Source organism: Sapajus apella, unplaced genomic scaffold, assembly GCF_009761245.1.
Source record: "Sapajus apella isolate SASKATOON/1434 unplaced genomic scaffold, GSC_monkey_1.0 scaffold50, whole genome shotgun sequence".
Classification (NCBI taxonomy): domain Eukaryota; kingdom Metazoa; phylum Chordata; class Mammalia; order Primates; family Cebidae; genus Sapajus; species Sapajus apella.
The window spans coordinates 13,344,763-13,365,210 of NW_022436990.1; the positions used below are offsets into that span (position 1 = coordinate 13,344,763).

At 36.9% G+C, this 20,448-nt stretch overlaps 1 protein-coding gene across 3 annotated transcripts in view; it reads left to right on the plus strand.

Moving 5' to 3' along the window:
* PRKD1 (protein kinase D1) overlaps window positions 1-20,448 on the plus strand; it is a 347,836-nt gene that overhangs the window by 303,328 nt on the left and 24,060 nt on the right. For all 3 annotated transcript variants that reach the window (XM_032242645.1, XM_032242647.1, XM_032242646.1), the window contains one exon: window positions 103-209. In XM_032242645.1, the coding sequence (XP_032098536.1) occupies window positions 103-209 (107 nt within the window). The remainder of the gene's footprint in view (window positions 1-102; window positions 210-20,448) is intronic.

A 20,448-nucleotide genomic window follows, 5' to 3' on the forward strand; every position in this document is an offset into this window, starting at 1 on the left:
AAATATGTTTATCATTTCTTTAAATGTCCTTGCAAATTTTAGTGTTCTTTAATATAGATGATATTTAATAACATACTTACGTTTCCCTTTTTCATTTTAAAGGAAAACATCGTAAAACAGGAAGAGATGTAGCTATTAAAATCTTTGACAAATTAAGATTTCCAACAAAACAAGAGAGCCAGCTTTGTAATGAGGTTACAATTCTACAGGTTCTTTGATTCTCATTTTGGGGGGAGGGTATAAAAATCCCTCATCCTTTACTTCTGCAAAACAAAGAAATTTTCTCTAAAAACCTGTGGTATAAATATTTGGAACACTTTAAAATAATTGAAATGGTAGATCAAATATCAGAACTACTGCCTGAATAGTATCTCTTCTGAGTCTAGACAGCAGTTGTTCTTTTTTATGTATTTAATTCTAGGTTTTAATATATAATTAATATTCATTAAATGGGTAATGTTTCAGTATTTGCTCATAGTGGACATGCTGAGACCACTTTATTTTACATTACAAATGACCTTGCCTTTATAAACATGTCTTCTTTATGCTGTGATAATTATATGAATTGGGTTTGTAACTGTCAGCATATCAGTTACGGGAGTAAGATACGTCTGAGAAGCAGATCACCTTGATTTTATTAATGTCCTCTTTGTGTCTCACTTTAAGCCTTTCATTTGACATCGAGCATGTCACTTCTCTCATGAATATCGGTTCCTTTTTCAATCCAGAATCTGATAATAAAATGTATTATGTGATAAAGACATAATTTTTGTAACCATTAAAAATATTTTTGCAGACCAAAGGGAAATAGAGCAGTTGTTTGCTAAATGCAGTCATCATCGCTATCGAGTGTACTCAATTGTGATTATTGATAAATTCCTATTTATCAGTGGCATTTGATATGGACTCACTATGTTTTCGGCTTACATGGGGAAGAAAAGAATCATAGATGTGAACATACCAATTAATGGATTACATAATGACTTAGTGTTTGCTAATGAGTTACAAACAACTGCCATGATTTTTTACTGTCATGCAAGCATGTCATAATTTCTAATTCCCAATTTTAATGGACAGTTTTTTTAGCAAAACAAAACATTGCATTTCTTCATTTATAGTTTCATTTAACTGCCATTTATTGAGTTCCATAAGATTAAAAGTTGCAAAGATATGATTTCTACCCTAAAGGAGCTCATGTATACAGCTGCTGTACATAGAAAAATAACATAGACTTTTCTGGGACTCAGAATTTCTAAAGATGTTGTTTCTGTGCCTTTAGACAACTAATGTGATACAGAGGACTTGCTATGTTCTCTGCTTACATGGGGAAGAAAAGAAACTTAGATGTGAACATATCAATTAATGGATTAATGGCTTAGTGTTTGCTAATGAGTTACAAACAATGGGCAATACTGAACTGCAGATGACATCTGAAACTCTAGTAACTGACATCTTCCCTAACCTGGCCCTTGCACTTCCAATCTCCACCTCACTGTGGTCTCCTGAAGGAAGATACTTTTGCAGGGAAGGAATCTCCAGAGTTAGCAGGTGTACAGGAGATGTTTATTCTTCTTTACAAGACAGGAGAAGATATCTACATGATTAACATGGTTACATCTTTCTATATTTTACTGCAATTGCAGAAAACTGACTAGATGTTGGAGTTCTAAGTTTCTGTGTCTAGGCATTTTAATTGGCTTTCCCCAAGTCTGTCAACACAATATCAGCTACTGACTCGAGAGGCAGAGAAATAAAATACAGGTGGGCATGGTGGCTCATGCCTGTAACCTCAGCATTTTGGGAGGCTGAGGTGGGCAGATCACCTGAGGTCAAGAGTTTGAGACCAGCCTGGCCAACATGGTAAAACCCCGTCTCTACTAAACATACAAAAATTAGCCAGGTGTGATGCCAGGCACCTGTAATCCCAGCTACTTGGGAAGCTGAGGCAGGAGAGTCACTTGAACCTGCAAGGTGGGAATTGCAGTGAGCCATGATTGTGCCATTGCACTCTAGGCTGGGTAACAGAATGAGACTCTGTTTCAAAAACGAAAAAGAAAATACAGCTGAGTGTAAACTACCTTCCAATTCCTCTTTTAAAAGAGGTCCCCAGTCCCTGGGCCGTGGACCTGTACCTGTATGTGGCCTGTTAGGAACTAGGCTGCACAGCAGGAGATGTGCAGTGGGCAAGACAGCATGACTGCCTGAGTTCCGCCTCCTGTCAGATCAGCAGCGGCTTTAAATTCTCATAGGAGTGTGAACCCTATTGTGAACTGTGCAAGACAGAGATCTGGTTGTGCACTCCTTATGAGAATTTAATGCCCACCCCCCATGCTCTCCTGGAAAAATTGTCTTCCACTAAACCAATTCCTGTTGCTAAAAAGGTTGGGGACCATGGTTTTAAAATATTAAATGCAGACAACAACTCAGATGCAGTACATATACATTTGGAAAAGCTTCATTATAATAAGGTTTTCTAAAGAGTTTGGTTAGGTTGAAAGTCCAGTTCTGCTCCTGGAGCACATGAAAAAGTCAAACATCACTGATAGCCTGAAATCTCAAAAGTCTCCATTACTTATACTCAACCCCACTACCCCTAACCATTCTTTGCTTCTTTCATCAAACTAGTGTTTATTGAGTACATATCATGAGCCAAGCAGTGTTGTAGGTCCAGTAGATACAGCATGGACAAAGGCACACTGGTTTTTGCTGTCATGGGTCTTTAAATTATATCACTCAGCTATATTCAGTTATGCTCAGTTGAATATTCAGTTATACTAAAGTCAGTATTTATGTACTGAATTTCCAATCACATAACCTGTACAATGGGTCATTTCTAGACTTGGTTTAATTATATACAGATACTAGGTTCAGTAGTTCATACTTTCTTATAAAACTGCCAATTATTTTAAAATATGTTCATCAAGAATAGAAAATTAATCATGTCCCCCAAATGAAAATAGACAAACCAAAAGAAAAGAAAAGAAAGAAGGAAACCATTTTGAGCTCCTTTAACCATTGTCAGAATGATAGTAATTCAGTATAAAAAGATGGTGATGTTCAAGCTCGCCTGCTTTGAATCCTTGCTCGATTATCACTCTACAGATACATGAGCACTACTCTAACTCCCTATTTAAAATTGCAGTCCAAACCCCCCTCTCCATACTTCTCTCACCCTAATCTGTTTTCTTCTCTATAGCACTTATAACTTTCTATCCTGCTATATAATTGTATTTATTATATTTGTTGCAAGTTCTTCTCACTACTCCCAACCCTGGCCCTACCACTAGAATACACACTTCAGGAGGACAGTTATCACTGATTTGTTTACTAATGTATCTCTACCTCCAGAAATCATTCCTGACATATATTAGCTGCTTAATAAATTTTTGTTGCATTAACTAATTAAAGTTGTACAGAAACACCATCTTATCATATAAGGTGACATCCATAGTATCCAACCAAGTAGCAAAAGACTGGTTAGTTAGTTAAAAAGGATTATGTGTGTTTGCTCTGCAGAAACCCTCATTGTGTCATTTTATATTTATTATTAAAAGAAGAGCTCACAATTCTTGAACCTGAAGAGACAAAATAGTAATGAGGATGGGAGCGGGGGTTGGCATTCCAACTCGCTAACTCTCATATGTTCAAAAAAAGTACCATGATTGAAGTCAATTGAATGAAGAGGAAGATTTTCTTTTTCTTTTATTTCTTGAGGAATAAAACTCTATTCCTCTGCATGTAAGAGTAATATACATAAGCACCTGGCATCTTCTAAGCTGTGGTCCTCTAGCTTATGGAAGCTGGTGCCATAGTAGAGCGTAACAAGTTTTGCCCTCCCCCTTCCTCCTTCTCATTCTCCAGAGGACACCATGTGGGTGGAAATGCTGATGGGACAAAATCCTTCTCATTCAGCAATGCCAGGTCTTCAGATCAAATTTCAATTTGTTTCTGTTTTTGTGAAAAAGCACCTGAGTTTATAGAAGACTTCAAAGTTGTGTAAATAGGGAATGTGAGAAAAGGTAGAGCTCTCCCTTTTTTTTCCCCCATTTCATTTTCTGTATATAACTTAGGCAAAGGCTTTCTGATTTAATCATTAGAAAACTAAGCTCTTTAGATACTTTTCAATAATTGAAGATAAAGCAAGTCTAAGTCTTATGGCATATCATTTATATCTCATACCATTTGGAATAGCTCTATTTTTATTATCTGTAAATACTTCGTTATTAATATGTTTCAGAATGTTGTTAATTAATGTAGCTATTGGCCAGGCACATTGGCTCCCTCCTGTAATCCTAGCACTTTGTTTGGAGGAGGCAGGTGGAGCACTTGAGGTCAGGAGTTCAAGGACAGCCTGGCCAACACGGTGAAACTCCATCTCTACTAAAAATGCAAAAATTAGCTGGGTGTGGTGGTGCACACCTGTAGTCCCAGCTACTCGGGAGGCTGAGACAGGAGAATCACTTGAACCCTCAGGGAGGCAGAGGTCACAGTGAGCCAAGACTGTGCCATTGCACTCCAGCCTGGATGACAGAGTGAGACTCCTCTAAAATAATAATAATGTAGATAATAAACTTATTTCATAATTCCCATCATTCCATTTGTATTATTTTTGAATTTTCTGTTTATTCATGTCAAGATAAAAATAAAAAGGATGTAGCAGTGATCTATTATCATACCACTGTACTCCAGCCTGGGCAACAGAGTGGGACCCTGCCTCTTGGAAAAAAATACAAAAATGATACAACAAAATGTGGTCTTGATTTGTCTAGGCTGCCTCTCATAGCTTTAGTCCAGTCTCCCTCACACTTCAAATTTGTGCTCTACTCCTCTTTGCCTTTCTTGTTTATAAATTCCCCTCTTGTCTTTGATTTCTACACCTTTCTTAAAGAAAATACATGGCAATACATGCCTTTTTTTTGCCACACCCTTGATTTCTAAGGCTCACTTGTTCCTTTTTAAATCTCTCTCCTCATTTCATCCCTGTTCTTACCAGATCCAATCTTTCCTTCCTTGCTAGCTCTCTATCTTCCTATACTTCTCCCTCCATTTCTAAATGATTTACACACATTTGAAGCTCATTCCCAGAGTGTGGCCATCCATTTTGAGAGAGTCACCTGTCATCTCTTAGGCCATTCCTTAATATAGCTGCTGAAGTCCAGTCATCCACAGGCACCTCAGTCTCACACTTCTATCCTTAGGACATCTCCTTTTGCTGTGCTGCCCCCATCCCAAACTAGTCAGCCGAAAGCCAAACACGTAACCTTAATGCTTTTCCCCACAAGATACTCTCTCGCTTTGTGTATTTTGCTATCATTCTTTCAATTTCTTAGGCAAGAACTCTTCCTTCAGTTAATGAAAATATTAAGTCATTTGGCAGTATTTATGAAGCACTTCATTCCTTTTTACAAAGTGATTTGCTGGGCCTTTGGCCGTATGAACATAAATAAAACACTTTACAATGTTTATCATCTATTTGGGCTATCAGATACAAGGAGTTAGAAGTCAGAATGCCTGTGAAGGCCAGTGGAAGAAGTCATGCATTACCACATTTCCAGGGCGTTGGAATCAGGGAGAGCTTCGAAGAGAAGCACGGCATTGGTGAAACCTGGAAAGATTCGTAAGCTTTTCATAGCTAGAGAAACAGTTGGAAAGGGTCGATCAACCACCGCAACAACATAAATAGTTTTTGAAAAATGAGCAGAAATCTTTAGATTACTTTAGAAGAGTGATCCTCAACATTTTTCTTCATGTGCTCTCAAAAAGAATTCTGAAAATTTTTTACTTCCTTGTGTATTTTTAAGTTTATATTTAGAACTATTTTGTCAAAAATTGTTTAATTTTCTAGTGTATGAAAAATATTGGTAGTTGATAATAAAGCTGTCATATCATGCCTTTAAATGTATCCATTAGAATTTAAATATTACAGACATTTGATACCCTTTATCAGCTATTTTTTTAAAAACATGAATAGGCTTTTCTTTAACAACAGTACATTTTGCAACATGCCTTTTTTTCCTTGAACCTACTCCATTTTCCCTACTGAATTGTGATTTTATAGAGTCTTTTCTTGCTCTACTTTCCTAACTCTTTGCAATAAAAATATGTGTATATCAGCCAGGTGCAGTGGCTCAGGCCTGTAATCCTAGGGCTTTGGCAAAGTGAGACGGATGAATTGCCTGAGCTCAGGAGTTCCAGACCAGCCTGGGCAACATGGCTAAAACCTGCCTCTACTAAAAACACACAAAACAAAATTAGCTGGGCATGGTGGCGCATGTATGTAGTCCCAGCTACTCAGGAGGCTGACACACGAGAAGCTTGGAGGCAGAGGCTGCGGTGAGCCGAGCACGCCATTGCACTCCAGCCTGGGCCACAGAGCGGGACTCTGTCTCAAAAAAAAAAAGTGCATATTTTTAAATTTCTTGACAGCAATGTTTTAAATGTTTAAAATATTCTCTGGATTAATTTATTGTTATAACTATTGTTAGTTATTACTTATATAACTAGATATTATTCAATAAGATAAATATTCTGTAAATCTTTATGCTTGTATAACATAAAAATTGAAACGCTACTGGAAATACATTAATTAATGAAATTGATTTTTAAATTTAGTTTATAAATTGGTGAGTGAATATTACTTATTGCTCAAATGAGACAGGGTTCAGAAATAATTTTACTCCTTTTTTAAAAAGGTAGAAGCTGAGTTGTAAGCAAAAAAAAAAAAAAACCTCAGTCATTTATATTTCTCTTCAGAGGTTTATTTTAATCCTCCCTCTGTTTATAAATCCATTAAATCCTTCTTTATTGTTGAGAGCATGAATTAGAAACTAAGTTGCAAAAGAATTGATTTCCAATTCATTAGGGTCATTCACTTCATACCAACACAGTATATCAAATTTTCCCATTATTGTTCTCCCCATGGAAGAAAGTATTTTTCTCCCATGGCAAAGCGCCCTAGTGATATTTGGAATATATGGCATCCATCCCTTCCTTTTAGAAAGTGGGAGAAAAATCATCATGAAAGCAAACTTGGGGATGGAAAATTTTCAGACCGCAGGATATTCTTAGACAAATCTGCATTAGAAGAGTATGTGTGGACTGTTAGGATTCATTCACACATGTGTTCATTCAAACTATAATTGTTGAATGCCCAGCATGTTCCACATCGTAGGAATACAAATGTAAACAAAATAGATTTTCATAAAACCATCTCTGTGCTCACATATCTCTTAAAACATCTTTTTGCTCTGCAAAAATATGCCTTCCTTAGTTTGGAGACTACTTTAGTGGGACAGAGCCTGCAATAAGACCAGGAAATGGGCTTAGTTTGAGTTCGTGGAGAACCTTTGATATGTTACCAAGTCAGCTGGATTTTATTATGTCTGGGCAATGATAAATTATTGAGAAGTTTTCAAAAAGAAATTATGATCAGATCAGCGTTTGTGGATTACATATTACAGAGAAGAACGTTTAAAGGCAAGAAAATTTTTTAAGTGGGGTGGGGCTGAACATGCCTTAGCATAATGTCTGGCCCCTGGAAGGCACTCAGTAAATACTTGTTGAATGAAATATGCAGCCACAACTAAAGGAACCAAGGAATACAGCTTTGCAGGGTGTGCCAGTAAAAGAATAAAGCATTTCTTACCATCATTCTTTTGTGTCTAAAAAACAAGGTAACTTGTCATGATGGAGCAAGATTAAATATATATCTTCTGGACGATCAGGAGTAAGTAGAGAAGAGATAATTATGGTAGAAAAGCAGAGAATAATATTGCTAAGTGTGGGTGGGAAAATGACATTTTTTGGAAACTGGATACTTCTTTTTAAATCATGAAGAAATCAATTATTTCTCTAGAGAAAAATGTGCAAAATGTGAGTACTTTCTCCTACAGTATACATTGAGATGTTGGTTTATATTTCTGTTTTATCAAATATATTTCTTCAAACATTTATTTCCTTGCATTTTATTACATGAAGAATTTTTAGGAAACTGTTTCTATAGGCAAGATATATTTTAGCGCTCTAAGGAAGTCTTATTGTCTTTTGCATGTTCCAAAAATAAAGTGTATAGATTATGTATATATGTCTAAAATAGAGGAAAAAAATAAAACAACTGTTAAAAGAAAAGGAAAATTAATTTAGAAAATTTTCCAAATATTCCTCTGTTAGAAGTTAAGTCATAGTGAAAAGTTAGTGTCAAAAGTCCAGGTTTCAAGTAAAAATTTTCCATTTTTTAGTAAATCTCTTTCAACTTTAGTTTTCTTAACTATGCATTAGAAATCATGCTGATTTGTTCTGTTTCCTTCATAGGAGTGTCTTGGGGACTAAATTAAATACTATAGAAAGCATTTTAAAAATCATTATTTCCCAACATATTTTTCAAAGAATACTAGTCTTTTGAGCTCCTTCATAGAAGAGGTGATAATACATTTTCTCATCAAGAAAATTTGGAAAACGTTGTCTATGTACTGTATCCAGCTCATTCATGTCTTAGAAGTAAAAGCAGCCTTTTACTTATTAACAATTCTGAGAAATCTCATAATTGAAAACTTGTTTAATTTTGAGAATATGTCAGTTAAACTCATTTTGCCACAGAACGTTATACAGATGTAAGATATTACCACTTGACTTTTTGCCCATAATATTCTGTCATCTAACCTTGTCCAGTAGACCCTACATGCTCACTTCAGTTCCCATTATCTGGTATATAATACATCCAAAGAATTATGTGTCTGCACACATTAGTTAACATCATCATGGAATATTATGCTTTTTGGTGTGCTGACATCTAAATATAGAAGCTGTACTATAGTAATAGGATTTATTTAAAAATTACACTTAAAATCCAATGTTACTGTTTCCAGCCAGGTAGATTAACGGTAAATAAAGTTTTCCAGATGTGTCTTCATTTCCAGAGATTTGATGCCAAATAGAAGAAAAATCCAGATATTTGCTCCATTTTTCAATTTGTAATAATTCACGCTTTTTTTTTTTTTTTTTTTTGAGACGAAATTTTGCTCTCGTTGCCTAGGCTGGAGCGCAATGGTGCAGTCTCGGCTCACTTCAACCTCTGCCTTCCGGGTTCAAGCGATTCTCCTGCCTTAGCCTCCCAAGTAGCTGCAATTACAGGTGCCTGCCACCATGCCCAGCTAATTTTTGTATATTTAGTAGAGACGGGGTTTCACCGTGTTGACAAGGCTGGTCTTGAACTCTTGACCTCAGGTGATCCACGTGCCTTGGCCTCCCAAAGTGCTGGGATTACAGGCATGAGCCACAGTGCCTGGCCCAATAATTCACACTTTTAATCTTATTTTTCTCCTGAACAAAACTCCCAATAATGGTATGAAGGGAAGGGGGTCATATTTGAAGAATGCAATGTTTAATTAATGCCAATTTTTTTAAAAAAGGTATTGGTTAGTCATTAATTTTCTTTTTTTGTGGCGTTTTTTTTCTGGTTCTCCAACATTACACTCTTTTGACCTTGGTAGGGAGTTAGAAGGTGGGCACTAGGATGCATGCATACAAGATCTTTACTATGTGAGTCTTTCTCAAGTTCTCACTTCCCCCACCCCCTAAAATTACATTATCAAATTCAAACATATATAAGCGTTAATGCCCAGATGATGGGCTTAGGGCATCTAGATTGTGTTGGTTTTGTTTTATTTAAAGAGATATTTTTATTTAGAGATTTTGTTTTGTTTAAAGAGATTTTTTTATCTAAAGAGATATTTTTAAAAGACTTTATTTTTTAGAGCAATTTTAGTGTCACAGCAAAATTAAGAGGAAGATACAGTGATTTCCCATATACACCTTGCCCCTACACGTGTGTAGCCTTCCCCCCCATGAATATCTCCCACCATGGTGGTACATTTGTTCCAGTGGATGAACCTACCTTAACACATCATAATTACCTAAAGTCCATAGTTTACATCATGGTTTTACTCTTGATGTTGAACATTCCATGAGTTTGGACAAATGTATGATTACATATATCCACCATTATAATATCATACAGAGTATTTTCATTGCCTAAAAAATCCTCTGTGCTTCACATATTCAACCATTATCTAGCCCAACCCCTAGCAGCCATTGATCTTTTTATTGTCAGCATAGTTTTCTCTTGTTGTATTTTCCAGAATGTCACATAGCTGGAACCACCTAGTATGTAGCCTTTTCAGGTTGCTTTCTTTCACTTAGTAACATACATTTAAGTTTTCCTCATGTTTTTTTTTCATGGCTGGAAAGCTCAGTTTTTTGGGGGACTAATATTCCTTTGCCTGGACATACCACAGTTTGTCCATTCACCTACTGAAGGACATCTTGGATGCTTCCAAGTTTTGGCAATTATAAATTAAGCTGCTCTAAGTATCTCTGCAGGTATCTGTGTGAACATAAATTTTAAATTTATTTGGGAAAATACTGAGAAGTATGATAGTATATTAAGTATACGTTTGGTTTTGTAGGAAACTACTAAATTGTCTCCCAAAGTTGCTGTGCCATTTTATATTCCCACCAGCAATGAAATAAAGTTCTTTGTTATTCTGCATCCTTGCCAGCATTTGGCCTTGTTGGAATTCCAGATTTTGGCAATTCTAATAGGTGTGTAATGGTATCTTACTGGTATTTTAATTCACATTTTCCTGACATGGGATATTGAGCAACTTTTCATATACATATTTTCCATCTGCTTGTCTTCTTTGGTGAGGGGTCTGTTAAGGTTTTTGGCCCATTTTTTAATCTGGCTGTTTGTTTTCTTGTTGTGTTTTCATAGTTCTTTGTATACTTTAGATAATATTTCCAAATCACACTTGTCTTTTGCAAATATTTTCTCCCAGTCTGTGGCTTTTTTTTTTCTCATTTTCTTGATAGGTTTTGTTTTTTAAAATTTTCCATTCATCTTTTCTGAAGGATGCCTGGCGATAGGTAAAAAATGTCAAATATTTTTATACTATTTCTATGTGGAAAAGTCAAAAAAGGCTAGAAAAAAAAATGAAAGATGATGAGAGTATTTATAAGTGTTGCTTTCTGCAAACTCCTCTCACCCCTCTACATTTAGCTACTTGTCCTTTTATAGGGAAAAGAGAGGACTCATTATATTTATCATGTGTCTGCAGCAATCCTGGATCTAAATCTAGATTGAATCATTTCTAGAATGTATGAAATGAAGAATGACTGTGAGGTATGTGGATAGGTTTATGAATATACATGGAGGTTGGCCAGGCATGGTGGCTTATGCCTGTAATCTCAGCACTTTGGGAGGCTGAGGTGGGTGGGTCACTTGAGGCCAGGAGATCGAGACCAACCTGGGCAACATGGTGAAGCCCTGTCTCTATTAAAACTACAAAATAATTAGCTAGGTTCGGTGGCGCTTACCTGTAGTCCCAGCTACTTGGGAGGCTGAGGTAGGAGAATTGCTTGAGCCTGGGAAGCGGAGGTTGCAGTGAATGGAGATTGTGCCACTGCACTTCAGCCTGGCTGACAGACTGAGACTCTGTCTCAAAAAATAAAAATATGTATATATATTTTATACATGTTTATGCAATAAATACACACACACACACACATACCCACACACAAATAGATATTAGTCCTCAAGTGATTTTTTTTGCTATACAAACATTGAATTATTCCTCCCTCTACCCAACCCTTGGGGCCAGTTTTACTTGATAGAATGCACAGGACTTACAACTAATTTAGGGTGAAAAAATTGTAATCATACATTGTGCATGATAAGCTAGCCACCTCAAAGTTGACTCCTTTTCTTGATATGAGGGCACAATATATCGGTTGTCATTAGCAGTTAATAGAGATACTTCAACTTACTTTTTCTTCTAGAAAATTCTGAACTATATTAAACCAAGATAAATCTCTGCAAGTTAGAGGCACAACAAAAGTATAATTATACTCTAGTTCCAATGGATGGTATGAGAAAACAGTTCTTAATAGGAATGATCTGAGAATTTCTGAACTCTCAGAATCCAGTGAGTTAAATTTGATTACGACCTCATTGATACAACAGTCAACCAGTGATACCTGTTCATAAGAAGATAGATTGTTCTGTTTGGTCTTGTTAAAGTCATGATGTGTGCATTTATTACTCTGACAGTACATAGGTACATATTAACATTATAGTGTTCTAAGTTAATATCAGTATGAATTTCTAAAATATTGTAGATGAAATTTCTCAAAGCATGCTACCCGCCAAAAGATAATTACTGAAGAATGAGCCTGTTTTAATTGTAAACTTTTTGCCAACTGAAGATGAAATGGGGATGTGTTCATGGGCAATAACTAAATGATCTCTGTTCTCACTTAAGATGAGGAGAACTTTCATGTGATACAATGCACAGCCTTTCCCTTATTGCCCTCAAGTTGAAGCACCACTGTCATCACTGAGGTCTGAAAACACAGCAAGGTACCTCATGAAGGGAAATAATTATGTTATTATAGTAAAACATCTTCACAAGTAAGTTATAGAGTATCCTGAAAATACCCAAGGGTTGGCAACAAGACAAAAGGGAGAGAGTAAGCATCCTTGAGAAAAATGTGTAATTTGGGCTTCATTTTTTATAATTCTCTGAGAAAAAGCAGCCTGCCTTTCCCATTCAATTTCATTCATCTTTCCCGTATATATCAGCATAAGAATAAAATATTTTTATAACTATAATGGTAATTAAGTAAATTGCACAAGATTTTAATACCTGAAAGGTTTTTTTCATTCACTAAATGAGGATAAAGCATGAGTATTCTTTTTGTTTTGTTATATTGTCATCTTTTTGTTCTTTAATTTGTATTATTTGAAATGATTACAATTTCCAATAAATATTGAAGCCTTATATGTCTTCATAAATAGATACTGTCTTCCATCTGAAGATACATCAAAAGAAAAAAAGCAAGGTATGAAAAAGTAGATGGATCCAGATTGGCAAAATGGATGCATACAGATTGACAGATACATGGATGTCTTTATAGTGTTCACTTTGCTTCTGAGTATATTTGAATATGTTCATTTATAAATAAATAATATAACTAATAAATATATTTTATTACAGTTGTTCGTGAACACTTTCCCTCAGTTCCAAAGGACAAAGACTTCATATTTCTGCTCTAGAATTGAGAAATGTGTTAGGCAGACCAAATAGTGGAGGCTTTGTATGGTGTGGTTGGTGGAAGACCCCCAGCACACCCCCTCCCTGCCAAAGTTGTCTGCACTCTAATCTCTGGCACCAATAAATATGTTACCTTAGGTGGCAAAAGGAACTCTACAGGTATAATTAAGGTTTCAGACCTTAAAATAGGAAGAGTCGTTTGGATTATTCAGGTGTGCTCAATCTAGTCACATGAGCCCCTGAAAGCAGAGCACCTTCTCCAGCTGGAGGCTGAAGAGATGCAGCGGAAGTAGTCACGAAGATTTGAAGTGTGAGAAGGACTCAACACACAGCAGCTGGTTAGATGTGGGGAGCAACATCATGAGGAATTCAGGCAGCTTCAGGGAGCTGAGAGAGACACTTAGCCCACAGCCAGCAAGGAAATAGGGACCTCACCCCTGCAGCCCAAATAACTGGATTCTGTCAACAACCTGAATGAGCTTGGAAGTGGTTCTCCCTCAGAGCCTCCAGATAAGAGAGCAGCTTGCCAACAACTTGATTTCTGTCTATGAAACCCAGACCAGAGAAAGCAGCTGAGCTCACCAGACTTCTGACCTACAGAATTGTGAAATAATAAATTTGTTGCTTAAAAAAACACACACACAGTAAGGGGAAAGATGGGGATTGACTAACTAAAAAGTGTAGGTCTGTAGCAGTTCATACTTAATCTGATAGAGCCTCCGTTGGGTGAAAGGTTGAAGGAGGTTTTTATCTCTGTGACCGACTGTAACTTTCAGATATCGAACTAAAGAGGGACATTTGACCCAAATCATTTTTAAATGCCATAAAATTTACCCAGTGGTAATAACTAACCCTTACTATGTGCCAGGCATAATTCCAAGTATTTTGTTACATTAAATAATAAGACCTGACTGTGTTATGAGTTGACACATTATTATCATCCCATTTTACAAAAGAATTGGAAGCACCTCAGAGAGTTTAGATAACTCACCGGAAGGCAGAAGTTGGGAAGAGGCAGAGCTGGAATTCAAACTCAGGCCATCTGGTCTGTCTTCAGATAACTTGCTCCTGAAATTAAGCTCCAGGTTTCCAGGCTTTCCTTGTAGTCACACCTGTTCTGGGTTAAATAAAAAAATAAGAGGAGTTGAAAGACCTAAGTAAGAGAAAAAAGAGGTATGGTGATCATTATCATTTGAATAGCCCATTTTCAATTCTTTATTCTCATCCTCAGGACCAGGATGGAATCATAATAAGGTTTTCACAATGTAAAGGAGGGTTGGCATGGAGGGAAGGGATTATCCTGACTGTGCTGCTGCTTTGCTTACCTCTTGCTGGTAACTGTTTCCTAGTGGCTTTTGAGAATGATCTGAATCTAGAGTATCTCCTTATTAAGAGCTAGGTATAAAATAAATACCAGTCTCCTAGATAGGAAAATCATGTTTCTTCTTACCAAAGATGTTGAAATCTTTACAAAAACGCTGATCAAAACTAGTAGATTTTGAGGGGTTGTACCTGGAAAGTAGAAGAGACTCCCTTTGTCATATCCTTGGGTCTAGGGAAATCACTGCAACTCATCAGTAGTGGCATCTCTGAGAGTCACATCCATATTACTAGTATTTATCATAAAAGTCATTACTGGCCAGGTGCAGTGGCTCATGCCTGTAATCCCAGCACTTTGGGAGGCTGAGGCCAGCAGATCATTTGAGATCAGGAGTTGGTGACCAGCCTGGTCAACATGGTGTAACCCTGTCTCCACCAAAAATACAAAAATTAGCCAGGCACGTTGTGAGCACCTATAATTGCAGCTACTCAGGAGGCTGAGGCAGGAGAATCACTTGAATCCAGGAGTGGAGGCTGCAGTGAGCTGAGATTGCACCAGTGCACTCCAGCCTGGGCAACAGAGTAAGAATCTGTCTCAAAAAAAAAAAAAAGAAAAAAGTCATTACTAATGATCATATTTGTCATCAGAATCCTGAAATTTCCTACTAACAGATTTAAGAGAACTCAATTAAAAAGTCATGCACTATATTTTTTTCATATGGGAGAGGCTATTACTATGTATAATATTTGATGCAAAATGTACTGTCTCTAAATATGTCAAACATGTACTAGCATATCTAAAAGCCATGCATATCTTAAAAAATAGTATTCACATAATGAAAAGTAAGGAGAAATAGTGACTCTTCATCTTTCAGTCAAATTTAACAAACTTGTGTTGAATATTTAGTATGTACCAGGCACTAGACTTACATTGACTGAGAATACCAAATGATAAATTATAGCCCTTATAGAGCTTGTAGTCTTGTAAGTAAAACAAATAGGTCCACCAATAACTAAATATGATAGGATAAGTGTTACGAAGGGGATTTACACCAAAGACTCAGAGTAGAGAGACATCCAAGACAGACTGGGAGAGTCAATGAAAGCTACCTGACAGCTGAATATTCACAGTAAGAAAATGTTAGTGTTCAGGATGAAGGGTGGTATGTATGAAAGCACAGAAAGGAGAGTGGCTTGTTATAAAAATGGCTTTAGGGTGGCAATAAAAAGTGGCTATTTGGGTGAAGAAAAGAAGAAGGCTAGAGAAATAAGCAGAAGGTGAAAAGGGAGCTGATTTTGAAGGGTTTCATGTGCCTTACTAAGGGTAGGCACCTTATCCAGAAGTTAGCGGTGTTTCACTTGTCGGCTTGAAGCAAGATGGTAGCATCAGAATCACCTTTGGGAAGATCACAGTGGCAGCCTTTTGAAGAATGGGTTGGAGAACAAGACCTAAGGCAAGATCAGTTGGAATGCTGTGGCATATCCCTAGGAAAGAGATGAGGGCTCAAACCAAGGCAATAATGGTGAGGAGGAAGGCAAGGGGTCAGTGTGAGAGATGAAGGAGCTGGACTCTTAGTTTTAGAGACCAGTGGGTTGTTGGAAATGAAAGAGAAGTTAGCATTTAGGATGAGCTCAAGGTTTCTAACCTAGGTGATTCACCATTCACCAAGCGAAGAAACAGAAAAATAAGTTTGAGTGGAAATACACTGATTTCATTGTTGGACCTCTTTCATTTAAATGAATATACCCAAAAGACAACTGAATATAAGATTGGGGAATTTAGGAGAGCTTACCTGATCAACTTGGTTATTATCTTTAACAAGTACCTTTATAATTGTCTGTTCTCTGCCAAATGACTTTTTAGTCTCTATCAGGTAAGTATAGTCTATTTCCCTTTAAGAAGGCATTAAAGTATTGTGGTTTCTAAGACCATGACATGAAGCATAAATTGCAAGAGACTGTAATTAGGAAATGGATAAGAAGGTGTGCTCTTCTCTTGACCCTGGCAAACTGGCAGGAATGGAAGTCAACAAGGCCACTGCTACAGTACTGTACCTCATGCCCCCACCTGTAGTATTGTGTAATGGAATATTCTTCCTTCTGGTTTGTATGCCATTTAGAATTTAGATCCTAGGCTCATCACTTTTATATTTAGTTTATCTATCTCATCATGAACTAAATCAGTTTGTTCTTTGACAGAAAATTAGGCCAAGCACAGCAGCTCATACCTGTAATCCCAGCACTTTGGGAGGCCGAGGTGGACGGATCACGTGGTCAGGAGTTTGAGACCAGCCTGGCCAACATGATGAAACCCTATCTCTACTAAAAATACAAAAATTAGCCAGGCATGGTGGCTGGCACCTGTAATTCCTGCTACTCGAGAGGCTGAGGTAGGAGAATCGCTTGAGCCCAGGAGACAGAGGTTACAGTGAGCCACGCCTACGCCATTGCACTCCAGCCTGGGTGACAGAGCGAGACTCTGTCTCAAGAAAAGAAAAGAAAAAATCAGTCAAGGATCCCCGTATTAAAGCTGAATTGCCCCTAAAGACCTGTTTAAAAGATAGGTTGAATGAATCTAATTTTTCTCTTTCCTATTTCTCATATTTTTGAGTAGAATAATCCTAAAGGTAGAAGGTGGAAACTGCATATATGGAATGAACTATAAACTCTAGGTTTACAATAAAGCAACAATGTTAGACTTAAAAGAATAGTAGTACTTAGATATCAATATTAAAGAATATCCTTTAACACAAATCAAGAAATATAAATGAGAATATGTATAACAAAAAATTAGAATTAGTTATTTATTTTCTTGAGATATTACATTTATAAAAGCATTTGCTTCTAGTGACTAATTTTTCATTGATTATATACACATTTCCTAGGCAACTTGGGTCAAGAGAGTTTTTGTCTTGATCTACAAATGATATTTCCTCCCAGGCTTTGAAACAACTTATATTCACCCTTTGGATGTGTCATCAATCTGTTATGTGTGAATGGACACTATTTTTTCCTGTACTTGGCCAAATGTTTCATTTCCTGAAAATTAAATTACTTAAATGCAACAAACAGATGGCCAGAGAGTCCTGTAGTAGCTTGTTCTGCCATGAAATTTATCTGCATTTTGTGGAAAGCCTGAGAAGTTGGACAAAAATCTTTTTGCACGCTATGCCATAGTTGATGTTTCAGTCTTCTTGCCATTTTAAAATAATTAATAATTGTGTTACTTTTGAGATTAGGAGGAAATAGTTAAAAGCCTATTTCATATTTATATGAAAAATTAAAACTGTTTATGAAAAGTCACATGGACCACCTTGATTGAATTTATCTTAAAGTCATACTTAACATATTAAGAATAATAGAATAATTACACATGAAAATAGACAAATAATAGCTAGAACTTTTTTCTTATTTCCAGTCTTCAAATATATTCTCTAAGCTAATGACATATTCTTATCTGTACAATATAAGAAGTTTAAGCATGATCTACATATTCTGTTTTATTTTCTTTTGTTATTATCAAATATAAAAACAAGTTTAGTCATTTTTTTCAATGGAAAAAAAATACAGTTCATAAATAAGTATCTATGATGGCCTTGTCTCAACCATATATAAATAAATGTTAAAATATACTTGTTTTGTATCAACTATTCAGATAAAGCAAAATCACTTTGCTACTGGAAAGATTTTTTTTAGCTGTCATTCAATACGTACTTTGGGAAAACTGTAAAGTATAAATATGCTCATAAAAGAGCAAGGGCCAAGTGAAATGAAGGTACAAGTTTAAACTTTTCTAAGACTTCTTTTTATCATTTGTGTATACTTGGCCTTGAGTCTGATGTTTTCATTGAATGTGTATTTTTTAAAATCTGTATATCTAACCACATTCAAAGACCTTTATTGGGAAATAACAAAATGTTCCCTTATCCTTTTCATCAAGATGCTATTAGAGGACGTTTATAGATCCCTTCAGAGCTGACAATGAAGATGGCACAAAATAGTTGATAATGAACACTCTTAATATTAAATCTGTCCCTTATTTTTGACCTAGAAGATTCTGCGAATACCCCAATTCTGAAAGTAAACATGTATTAAAGTTCCACCCTCTGGACAGGGGCACCTCACGTCATGTTGTGGAGTAAGAAAAAGGAATAAATTAAGTACTTCTAAGAACTCATGTACTAACTGGGCGCGATGGCTCACACCTATAATCCCAGCACTTTGGGAGGCCAAGGCGGGTGGATCACCTGAGATCAGGAGTTTGAGACCAACCTAGCCAACATAGAGAAACACCATCTCTACTAAAAATACAAAATTAGCTGGGCGTAGTAGTGCATGCCTGAAATCCCAGCTACTTGGGAGGCTGAGGCAGGAAAATTGCCTGAACTCCTTAGGCAGTGGTTGCAGGGAGCTGAGATCGTGCCATTGCACTGCAGCCTGGGCAACAAGAGTGAAACTTCATCTCCAAAAAAAAAAAAAAAAGTAAAACTCATGTACTTAGGGGAGTACAGGTAGAGGCACATAATGATTCACATCATTCAGATAATTTAGCTAGGAAGGCTTCCCAGTCATTGTGACTCTCCCCTCTTTTCTGATTTTAAGAGCCTCAGAGCAGCAGAAGCTGCAGGCTGTGCAGCTCCAACACCACTCCTGTTCTCCCTGACCTCCCTGGGCCCCCAAGATCACTCTCCCTTAACCTTTATCTCTTCTTCATACTAGTTTTTCCTCTGCCTACACACAGGATACCTACCCTTGCTGTCTACTTTTGTTGGTCTGCCCCTTTCCTATTCGTTGCTTCTGCTTCTCACCCATACTGCAAGGCTTAGCCATTTAAGGAAGTCAGACTCCCCAGAACACTGTTAAAGTGCTTAAAGTTATATTAAATAGAAAAATAAAAGAATCAATGAAGAAGATACTCAAAGAGGAAAGTGTACTTCCCACATCTTGTAGTGGACTTGTCCTAGGAGAATCATAACTCTAGACAAACTCTCTCATGGAATCCTTAAAGCTCATGCTATGATTATTGATGAGGAGTACAGCTGAGACCTTTGGCAATTCAGAGGCCACTGGTCTGTGCAGACATCATGGCCTCTCTAACAGGGGAAGGCATGTAAGGAAAAGGAAATGATATGAACAGTGCTATCACATGTTCTGTGGTGCCCACCAAACAAGTGTGTATAGACATATGAGTTCCCTCCTTAGAATCTGGCGCTCCCATGGTGGTCAAGGCCATCTGTCTATCTGGTCTTATTTGCAGGTAGTCAGGAAAAATAAAGTAAGAAAGCTGATAATATAAGCTTTGTGAACCCTACCCTCTCTCCATATGCTTCAGCTCTGACCAGGAGAGAGCAACTTGGGAGGTGAGGTCTATCCAAAGTAATCAGATTTGACCAGTTAACAGTACAGTGGTTTGAAGAACAATGACTCTAGCCCTTTAGAGGTAAAAGGCTATTGGGTAGATTTGCAGGCATCTGCTCAGATCTCATTCATAATAAACTTGCAATTCCATTACTCCATTATGCTGTGTGATTTGACCCCAATGCATCAGATTCAGAGACCCATCAGATGTCTGAGGCAGAGATCAAAATGGACAAAGTAGGAAAAGGATTCTCTAAGAAACAAGTTATCATCATTGGAGCTCCTGCTAGCCATAGCCTGGCTCTGTACCCAGTTGATGCCAGGCTTTCCTTGCAAATGGGTAGCGAGAGGACAACTACAATAATGTAGACTCACCCACAAGGCCTTCTGCTGCTCACCACCCAGCATCCATCTGTGAGATTTCTGAACAGTGAGCCATTTCAGGTTTTAAATTTCATTTTACGTACAATTTTATCACTCACTGAGATTTTTTTTCTAAAATAAAGAAGCATTTAATTTTTTTCTCTCTTCAGCTGTTAGCACATTTAAGTTAGTTCCTGCTTTTTTTGTTTAGGTAGGTTTTGTTCATGATGATTTTTTTCTCTTCTTGCTCATTGGAATATAAGTGGAATATAATTATTTTTGTGATTTTCAGATTTGT